The 11,351-nt window shown below is 37.8% G+C and overlaps 1 protein-coding gene across 1 annotated transcript; it reads right to left on the reverse strand.

The window, feature by feature from the left end:
- Positions 1–88: 88 nt before the first annotated feature.
- LOC141012135 (myeloid cell surface antigen CD33) lies at positions 89–3,676 on the reverse strand. Its single transcript, XM_073485536.1, has 11 exons — positions 3,467–3,676; positions 3,020–3,095; positions 2,244–2,618; positions 1,845–2,141; positions 1,631–1,730; positions 1,433–1,468; positions 1,296–1,328; positions 1,133–1,174; positions 603–674; positions 443–470; positions 89–355 (listed from the first exon to the last, which is right to left on the reverse strand). The coding sequence occupies exons 2-11, from the start codon at positions 3,063–3,065 to the stop codon at positions 290–292; spliced, it is 1,095 nt and encodes a 364-aa protein (XP_073341637.1). The 5' UTR covers positions 3,066–3,095; positions 3,467–3,676; the 3' UTR covers positions 89–289.
- Between the last annotated feature and the right edge of the window lie 7,675 nt (positions 3,677–11,351).

Here is an 11,351-nt window from a genome sequence, read left to right on the forward strand (position 1 = left end):
ACACACACACACACTGCTATGCAGAAGTCATTACAATTGTAGACATTCAGACATAAATTTCATGAAAACCAGTGATAGTTTTAAGTTAAAATGCATTTTATTTTTCCGAAACAATATGATGAAACAATCAAGGACAGAAGTATTTATGTTGCTTGACAGGAGAGATGAACGCAGTAGACACGTATTACAAGACTGCAATCACCAGAAGCGCTGAATACATATGATACGTCATGATGAGCGTGGATGGGTTTGTTTGCGTTGATCCCAGCTCTCTTTGGAAGATTTTGTCTCAGAGGTTTCCATAGACGTTGAGGTCCGCAGTGTTTATGTAGTCGTCACCGTCATCAAGGTCATCCTGTGAGAGATTATGGTCATAGATGTTGACAGTGTCACTTTACTGTATCTAATTCTGGAGAATAAATCATGAGCGAATTAATAATACCTCTTTGTAATGGCAGGATTTCTGCTGGCTGAGGCCCATTCACAGCAAAAGCAATAACAAGAAGACAGAGCAAAAGAATGAAACTAGACACTGCTGTACTAAAATATACTATATCTATATTTCATTAAGTTGTCAGGTTCAAGCGGAGTAAGCCAAGTACCTTTTGGGGGACGGGAAACGAGGTTTAGAAAATTTCTGCTTGGCATTGGATTTTGAATTCACATTATTGGGCCTGTGGATTGAAATTTGTGTCACTATACAGCTAACTTTTATACTATTAACACACTTACACATGACCTGTGTACGTGTCCCTTGTAGGCCTCCTGTTGTAGAAAAAACACAGATAATGTAAGATAAATTATAAACATGCCAGATGTGCCAGTTTCACTATAAGAAAAAGTGCATTCTGAAAGGTTAAGTTTGATTTAACTGTCAAAACCAAGTTTGACCTGGAAAAACAACCAAATACTGATGATGTGCCTCACGCAGACCATCTGTACAGAAAAAAGGAGGAACAGAAACTATGCAAATGTTATGTGGCATATAAATAAAGCAAACATCTTATCAAAAACAACCAAAAAAGCACAGAGGTGTAAGCTCACAGTAGGCGGTCTCCACAAAACCACCGAAGGGATAGGTCACTAAAGTTATGTTTAGCAGAGCGCTAAAGACCCGTGAAATGCCTCTTGCCTTTGATCAGATCGAGATGGTCCGGGGCCACCAGAACGAATCCTGAAAATTTCACAGATTACATTATACATCATTAAAATTTAAAGCTGCAAGACAACAGTATTCTTTCTAAGTCTTGTGGATGAGACAGAAAAAAGATTTTCAAAAACACTTTTTTTCTCACCTGCCAGACATCCTGGACAGTCGGTTCCACACACTAAATGTTAAAGAAAAATACATCATGATAATGAAGCAAAATAACTGAAATCATGTGAAATTAGTGAAACACTATGAAATTAATCTGCTTTACAAAATTTTTACCTGCCATCCTGACTTTGGAGTTCAGTGATGCGTCTCCTTTAGCAAAAAGAAAATGTCATTTTGGAGCACATAGTTGTGAAATGTGCCAAAAATGAGGGCGTGCAAGAAAATGTATCATTTTCTTAGGCTCATAAAAACTTTACTACCTCTCTGATGTGCTCTGTCTCTCACTTGAAGTCAGTGTCCTGCATTACTCACTTGTATTTTTTCATCATGAAAATGCAGAAGAATCCAAAGATCACAGCAGTACCGATGCCCACTACTGTGGGTATGATGATGTGGTTATAGTTTTCTGTACCTAACAGACAGAATAAAAGGCATTCTTACTTTATATTGCACAAATATAACCAATATATAAATTTCAAAATAAAGGACATTCTGAAAATTCAACAACAGAGTGAAAAGATCTCACGTTTTACATAAAGCACCATTGTTTTCGAGGATGTCTTCTTTCCATGGAAGGTTGCTGTGCAGGTGAGCTCACTGTGGTCGTCCTGCTCTCTAGGAGTGAACGTCAGGATGGACAGCACCTCCCACTTGCCAGGATCATGTTCTTTGTGGACCTCAGAGATCTCATCTTTAGCGCCCCTACTCCATGTGAGTATAGGTCGATGGGAGGTGCAGGTGTAGGTGACAGAACAGGTGACAGAGTTTGGATGATCTTGAATGAATGTCTTTGGGTGATTGAGGGTAGGATCTGGAGGATCAACTATAATAATAATAAAAAAAAAGGTAGAGATTAAGTAAGAGCCAATCATTGTGGCATAGAACAGGCATTGATTTATGAAATTTTGGAAAGTTGGTGACATACGGAGCATTTTCATCTCGACACAATCCTCAGCAAAGGAGAAGTCTTCAGAGGTGGAAGTTAATTTAATCCGGAAGCAGAAAGGGCCAGTGTCAAATTCTTTAACATTAGTGATTTCTAAGGTGCAGTTGTTCTGATTCAAATGTCCCAACAACTGTGTGCGGCCCCTATACTCTTCCGAAATGTGATCTTCATCATCGGAAAAGATTTGCTTATCTCGCTGTTTTGAAAGATGCCAGATCCCAGTGCGCCCAGAGGTCTGGTGTTCTTTAGGAAGGGTGAACGAACAGGGTATCACGACACAGGATGTAACCAGGGCGTTAAGGTTTTTTACAACATTGGCCTTCCACTCCTCACCAAACACATGGCTGCTGATGGCTGAAAGAGAATTATGGAAGTGACTGAGAAAGTTATTACCTCTAGGAAGTTTTGTTTGATTGTTTTGTTTAAAGGGGCACTATGTAGTTTTGAAAAGAAATTCAAACTCAGAAAAGTCATTTTTACAATATTAACCAGGTAATAATAAAAACACTGAAATATACTTATTCGATTTATTTCCAGAACTGAATAAACAAGCTGTCCTCAGAGTGTGATTAGGTCCCAAGAATGCTGTTTGAAGCTAGAAAGGTGGCTACTTTTGTGCAAATATAAACAAAGTAATTGAATTAAAGTGTCCTTTGTTTGTTCTCTTCTGATTAAGATTTATTCCCCAAAACTGCATAGTGCACCTTTAAGTGGAGTTCATGTGGGAATCATACTGAAGTGTCTAATTATGTTACCTGCCACGAGCAGAAGGAAAATCATCATCTTTCTCTCTTTGTCCATATCCCTCTGAGGTTTTGTTGATGTTATACACTGTGGGATGTTTAAATGAAATGAAACTAAATAAGAAGCAAAAAGTTGTAAAAGTGGATCTTCTCCAAGCAACACTAATCTTTGTATGCAAGAGCCATTCATTTATAGGGCATATAATGGCATTGTTAATGCCCTCAATCGGGATATACACGTCTGAAACAGATCATCACACACCAGCCATCCATTCAAATGTTCTCACCAAATGTAAAAATACATTCTTGTGACGATTACAAAAAGTCTTCCACAGTTTGAAGAAATAGACTTATATTTCAGACCAACAATGATGATAAATAACAGTGTAAAGCTGCATTAATCCTAAATCCAGCAGTATATTAATTGGCATGATCAAGTATAATGTATTGGAAACTTACCTGATGAAGTCTGGCTGATCAGTGCCGTCTGTTTCTACTGAAAGAACCTCCTTGAGAACCTCATGCGCTGCGCTATTCCGCAGTTAAGTTGACATATGATCTCTACAGGCAAGTGAAGAAAAGCAAATTAGAAATCTCTGTCTTTTTGTTTCTGTATGTGGGTGAGGTAAAAGCAGATGTAGCAGAGGCAGTAGCAGTACAGTTAATGGTGTAGAAAGAAGGAAGTGGTCTCTTATTTAAGTGTGTGATGTGAGAGTTATAGACTTATTCCATTTTTGCATGGAATAATTTTCCCTTTGTGTGATATTCTGAAGTCAAGTTTTCAAAGATATGAATTAAAAACAGACAAATAAAAAAAAAGATTGGATTAGATAGCCACAATGAGCATGCAGTATTTGAAAGTATAAGTGATCTTACAGGGATGTCAGAAAGTATGAGAACTGTGACACATTTTGTTGGAATGGCTCCGACTCCAGAGAACTGGATTTGGAAGGAAACTCTGATTATAAAGAGCTGACTTTCATCTTAAATTTGAAGGACTTTATCTTAAACACATGCAATGAGCAGTGAACAGAATGGGGAACAGAAAGTACTAGAGGGGCCTTTTGACGAAAACTTTCTAACTCTGGTGTGTTGATTCTGGGGAACGCCCCTGGGTTTACTAACACTAATAACAGCCTGCCCTGGACTCAAACCACAAACCAATAATCAAATATCTGAAACAGCTATAGCCAGCCTGCACTAACGAGTCAACACAAATACAGTAGTGATAAGCATAGAACAAGTAGCCATCAAGAAAAGCACAGCCTTTATAAAATTCACAATTCAATGACACAGTGGCCAAATGTTATCACAGGCGCAGGTTACTGTAGGTGCACATTTTCAACACACGACAGGTAACAATTAAGTCGCTATAGATTTAAGTCCCTGTTCCTATTCCATAACAAAGAGAAACCTGTAGGCTGCTCACCCATTAGAAGTTCACCCTGCTCAACACAGTAATTCACAACATTGCTCAAGTCCAAATTCCTGGCTCTGCAGTTCTCTATGGAGAGTACTGCCAATCCACTCAGTTGCTCTTGTCCCATGTTGTTCCTTAAATCGGACTTTATCAACTTGAGCTTGGAGAATATAATATATAACAGCAATGCTGTGCAAATCTCACTACATGATGCTGCCATTGAGCTGTCGTCCACGATGAGTATCTTGGCCAGATCCTTCACAGCGGTTAGCCTCCGGCTGTTTGTCAGGTTCACCAACATTGCTAACGTTAGCATTGGATGAAGCATATAAATAACCTAATCTAATTTTGATAGTTTAGCAGTACTCTCCAACTGCTCTCTTTTAACCTTCCTCTTCCGTGGGCCCCGTTTTTGTTTTACCTTGCTAAACATTATTACGCTAACAATGGTAACTGTTTATTTAAGCTACTGAATACTGCTAATTTATATTGCTGCTTGTCCTCCAAATGATGAATTGCATAGATATTGATATGTCACCACAAATAGCATTTCACAGCAAGCCTTCCTGTGTAACTTTTGAGAAGAAAGCAATAATTTACAATAATAAGATGACAGTACACACATGAATATGCTATGACTCAAACCATATTTGTTAAACCTAAGGTAGAAAAGTGCTACATAAAGCCATGATACTCCCTTCAAACATGTTGCTCCACACCATGTTTCAATGCTAACAGCCTTTTCTGATCAGTATGTGAAAGGGGCCAGTTCTAGTTGACATAGAGGCCCAATGACACTATCAACAGGTTATAATTCTTCCACCTGAATGGGCGGGCCATGGGCCGCGGCGACCGCATCACCCATCTGGTTGACAAGGCTGTAGGTCAGGGCCGGTAGCAAGACCAGTGGAAAGTCAACTTAAAGAAGAAGGAGGGCTTGTCTGTAGCTTTTTTCTGGCTTACATGAGATTGCAAAAAGAGGTTGAATAAGGCGTCCTGTTAGCTTGTTTTTTTTTTTTAAATATGGTGACACTGTACAGATTGCAGTCACTCCTGGCTGAGATCTGATCACGATTTGAGCAAAATGCATTCTGATCGCAGTGCAGCCTGCGTGCATTCACACCTTGCATTGACATGTGTTTTTTTCCCCATCCAGAGAAGAGACAGATGTAGATTACATTTTAATGCCAAATATAAAATGGGGTGTAATTCTTCACTTACACCTGAGGAAATTATGAGTCTTTTAATGAATAAATGCCTGAACTTCTTGGTCTGGAATGGGCTTGAATGTCACACTTTACTTGATGTTCATATTTCATTAGTTTAAGTTTAACATAAACATTTATTTGGGATCAAATGTGTATTTTTTTTGTTCATTCAGAGTCTGTTGTCTATTGCTGACTGCTACATTGTCTTTTTTGATGCTAACACACTGTGGGAGGTCTTTTCTTTTCTTTCTTTCTTTCTTTCTTTCTTTCTTTCTTTCTTTCTTTCTTTCTTTCTTTCTTTCTTTCTTTTTTTCTTTCTTTAATTTGCCGGACGGTCGAATATATTTGTTTGACGAGCTGGCTTTCCTATCATTAGCATACGGTATAATCTTCAGAGAAATTAGATTATAGCAACATTAAAATAACTACATATAACATCTTTCTCTAAGCAGCCTGGTTCCCTGAAAGCTATGTTTTGTACCGTAAGCTGTTTAAAAAGTCAGTATAGAAGTGTGATTGACTCATATTCTTGGGAAAAAAAGCTTGATTAACCATGCATGTGATACTAAAGGGTGTTGTGTGTGGTGTTTTGTTTTCTGCGTAGTTATTTACAGCCAGCAGTGACACGCTGTGCTGTCTTGTGTGAACGTGTGATTTCTGGTGTTTATATTAAAACTTGCACCCAGCCCAGAAGTGTTTTGATCTCAACTGCTTTGTATAATGTATCATTGATATATACAGTTTTTCTTTCTCTACTAAATTTTGACATGTGCTCAGTCTGTGGTGATTTCTTCACCATTGCTTGATTGGTAATGCCTTTATCCTACACAGCAGGGCTCTTCGTTATGTGTACTTTTGGGGCTATGCTTGAGATTCATAAATATTCAACAGTCTGAGATATTTGGCACTTCCTTTTCCCTACGTCAGACATGTCAGAGAAACCCCTTTTTTGGACAACGGGTTGTTAACAACTTACTGGCATGTTTTTTATAAGCACAGCCACTCTTGACGCCCATTCAGTCATGTCGGCCAGATGGTGGCACTTTAACAGTGTTTAAGAGTTGCCGAAGTCACTGAAGGGTGGAAGTGAAACAAGATATGAAACAGACTGAATTTGGTGGCAAGTATGAAAAATAGAACAAATCAGCAATTCAGCAATCAAACAATTGAAATGTCAACTTGAAATACATACTGAGGTGGAAATGAAACAAAACATATCTGTGTTGTTGTTTGTGCATCTTAAAGCGTGAGAGGAAATTATGATTGAATCTCCACAACACTCACTGATTTGCTGATTTGTTCTATTTTTCACACTTTCACTTCCACCCTTCAGTGACTTTGGCAACTCTTGAACAGTGTTTACCAATCAAGCAATGGTAAAGAAATCACCACAGACTGAGCACATATCAAAATTTTGCTGACTCGGGTATTTTTCTGCACAAGGCAAAAACACGTGCCCGCCAAAGTGGCAAGAAGCCAGCTGGACAAGACAGGTCTAGGTGACTATAGTGCACTGAGATCGCTGAGAAGAATAGCGACAGTATAGAGAGAATTGCATGCAAAAGGGAGACTGGCGAGGAGAAAGGGGTGTGAGCTCAAGATAAGATAAAAACCTACATTCACAGAAGGCCAAGTTGTAGGGACAGAACAAATTGAAACAAAAGAATTAAAGTCCTAGGCACTTTTGTGTTTTTGATGTTTTTTTTAACATCGCTAGCGTGTTTGCTGTGTGATTAAGGCTTAAAGTATAATGTGCGGTGTGTGTAATGTTTGAATATTAGACTAATGTTATAAAAAATAATTGAAGTTTGAGGCAATAAAGTGTAAAAAGAACATAATAGAACAATAATAACAAGCTAATAATTATAAACTAAATCGAATAAAATTATATTATATTACTATAATAGTACAATAAGTTGATGGTGATAAAATAAGTGGATGATAAAAATATTATATATTATATAAGACACATATGGAGGAAGGAGATAGCAGTGAAGATGAGATCATAAAGGAGCTGCTTTGATAGCATAATCGCAAATCCACGGCCGGCTGTACCCCGCCATCCCCAGGAAAGACAACATTTGTCCAACTGTTTGTGGTCTAGGAGCTTTGATTATAGCTTCAACCTGGGAGGGAGCTATGCTTCTTTTATTTCCCTTCAAGAGTCTGCCTAAGTATTAAACCTCAGTTTGGCAGAACTGTAGTTTAGTTTTACTTACTTTGTGTCCCCCTTTGCTAATGCAGTCAACACTGCAATTGAGTCTTTTCCACACTGCTCTTTGGTGGGAATACAGATCAGGAGGTCATCGACATACTGAATCACTATACTTGCTACATTTAGGTGTTGCAAGTCATCGGCCAGCACTTTGTTAAAAATGGAGGGGCTGTCTACATAGCCTTGTGCAAGCCATGTGTATGTGTATTGTTGACCTTGATAAGTAAGGGGACAATTGGTGTTTCAACATCCACAATAGCATTGATAGCGCGCAGATCATGTACCAATCGATAATCTTCTGAGTGTGTTACAGGGACTACGAGTTTTAATAAGAACATCTGCGTTTATCAGACCTTCAATTGTTGGCCTGATGCCATCTACAGCTTGTTGTCTGAGAGGATATTGTCTCTGATATGGCAACACTATTCCACTTTTTAGCTTGACCTGAACGAGTTGTGCTGATCTCACCAATCCTACATCTGTTTTATGTTGTGACCATAATTCTTGCGATATTTGTTTTGGCAAAATCTCTTGTTCTATTGATGTCATCATTTCTGTGGGTGACCTGCTCCTCACTAATACCCTTTCTGCTGTCCCTTCATCACTTGCCCTCAATGATATTCTCATATATTGTTTGTTAGCAGTGATGTAAATGTTGATGTTCTGTGTTGGTAGCCATTGCTGCATCTGTAATGCTAACTTCATCATGGGTCTGAGGTCATGTGATCCATGTCCGTCCAATTTATTTTTATTTTACCCACCATTTCTCCCTCCATGGTGCCCTGGGCTCCTCTGACTGGAAATAGTCCTGTTGGAGCTTCAGTGGTATTGCACCCTCCAGTTGTGTTTGGTGTATATTGGATGGAGCAGGCCACTGTGGGGCAGTAGGTTTGGCTTGTGGGCTATCGTTAGCCTCTTGAGTCTCATTGCTCTGCAGTGCTGGCATTTGTCTGACATTCAACACGTGTCTGTGCAGCCTGTCTAAACGATCTCAGAACCTCGCTCTCGCTGGCTCATTTACTCTCTTTTATGCTGCTCCCACTCTTGACGCTCATTCAGTCATGTCGGCCAGATGGTGGCACTGAAGGGTGGAAGTGAAACAAGATATGAAACAGACTGAATTTGGTGGCAAGTATGAAAAATAGAACAAATCAGCAATCAAACAATTGAAAGGTCAACTTGAAATACATACTGAGGTGGAAATAAAAGTCGTGGCCTAAAATAGCCAAAATAATCTATTAGGACAGATTGTAACACAAAATCAGCTAGACACTAATAGGTTCAATATATGTCAGTTTTGGTTATTGATTGAACTCCAGATGGTGCTTTATTTTGCCTGCAGTAACTCCCACCTTCAGTTATTTCTGCATCTTAACAGAAAGCAGAACTGCAGAAGCATAGAAGAGAAATGTAACCACAAAATGTCAAATGTGTCATAGAAATTGACAGTGAAAGCTTAAATAAAGAACAACGGCAATACTGTGTAAACTCTGTGTTTGGTTTGGCGTCGTTTTGGAGCTAATCTACATCACTTGTTTGGTTTGAGAAAATTATTAGTCATAAAGGTTTAATTTAGAGCACACTATCTCAAATTCTATGGCTTTACTTTACTTTTAGGTAGAATCAGATCATTAGAAATTAAAATGTGGGAGAAGAATCTAATTCATTTTAATCAGATATTTATTTTATCTATTTATTTTTTATTTTTACTATGTTGTTGTTGTTGTTTTTGTTTGTGTTTTTTTCCCTTCCTTTGGTAAAGTGGTAGAAGAATCTACTTATAACAAATGTGTGATGAGTAAAACACACTTTCACCCATTAGCCTTTGACTCCCCTGAAGTCTCTATAGGGTTGTGTTTCCACTATTGTCGATGTGGCTCTGTGTCTTCTCTACAATGTTGTTACTGTTGTTGTTGCTGTTACAAAATAGTGGCAATATATTACCAATAATTATATTGTTGTTGTTGCTGCTGCTACAGCAACAGTAATGGTATTTCATAATTCCTATTATCATTTTTATGATTATTTGATCATTGCTCTAATTTCCTTTGTTTCTTATGCGTTTGTTTCCTTCTCAAGTTCTTTTTTTAATTTTTAATTTTTTTTCTCTATGTGCTGTAAAGCGCTTTGGATCAACTGTTCTGTGTAATTATTAATTATTAAGTGATTAAACTCTAAGAATGTAATTGATTAAAAATGTTTTAACCGACAGTCTGAGATGGATACACAAATACATCAAAAAGTATCTTCTAAAAAGAATGACAGATGCTTTTGTATCAAATATATCAAAATGAAATACAAAATACTTGTATGAGAAAATTTATTTTAAAATGAATAATTGTCATTTGAATAATATACAAAGGCCTTCTATACTAACTGATATTTTTACATTTCAGCCATTTAGTGGCCTCAGTGTGTGTTGGATTTTGTTGCGCCCACAATTAAAAAGAAGTCATTATTTTGTCATTCAGTTCTTTCAACTCCTAATGTAGCCTACTCTGATTTTGCATCAAATATAGATTGAGTCATTGGTTAAGTAATTTTCCTGTTGGATATATGTATATATATACATATATATGTATATATATATACATATATATATATATGTATATAAAGGCAATTACAATAATAATTGCCTTTTAAGGCAGTTGAGTTTAGTTAAGTTGGGACTAATAGACAATAGACATACATTTTTGACAGGTCCTGACCTATGACAGAAAAGTCTTGATTTTGGTCAAATCAGTCATCAATTCTTGAACTTAACACCACTTGGAGGAGGAGGACACACTGTCTGAAGGATTTTGAAAAAAAGGTTTTTATAAGTGACCTTCATCACAGTTTCAGATACCTTCAGAAGATACCTTTCATTTTCTACATATACTTTATATCTTAGTAGCAACAGTAGAGCGACGAAACATGACACAAATCAAACAGCGGTGAGGAAGACCTTAACTCACAATAAATATCTTCAATTAGAACTTCTAACATGATGACATGTATGAATTCTTTGTGTGTTTGTGATTGAAGGATTTGCCAGTGATTGATTAACTGACTGATCAATACAAACAGACAATTGGATCCATTAATCAGCAGCGATAAACTTGTATTGTTGTTGCTGTGATTAATCTCATCCCGAGAGATACGATTAATTGTTCCTTTGATGGCGGACGAGGTCAAGCCCACAGCGTATCTGCAGGACTGTCTTTAAAATGGAGGAGCCTGAGCACCTCTCATTCACTGTTGGAACTTCTGTGTGTTGGCCAGGAGCTGCGTCACTGTGAGCTGTTTTAGTGACCAGGTAAGAAACCATTTGTGTTGAATCTATAGTTTATGTGTAATTACTAACAGATATTTAGTAGGTTCATTTTCATCTTTTGATTCACAGTTTTTTAAGCACATTTCCTGTCATGGGCAACTCGACATCCACTGGCTTCATCACTTCTACTCCAAGGAAACTGTCCTGGGGGCGCCACAAAGAGGACACAGTCCAGCTGGAGGACT

Source organism: Pagrus major, chromosome 17, assembly GCF_040436345.1.
Source record: "Pagrus major chromosome 17, Pma_NU_1.0".
NCBI classification, from domain to species: domain Eukaryota; kingdom Metazoa; phylum Chordata; class Actinopteri; order Spariformes; family Sparidae; genus Pagrus; species Pagrus major.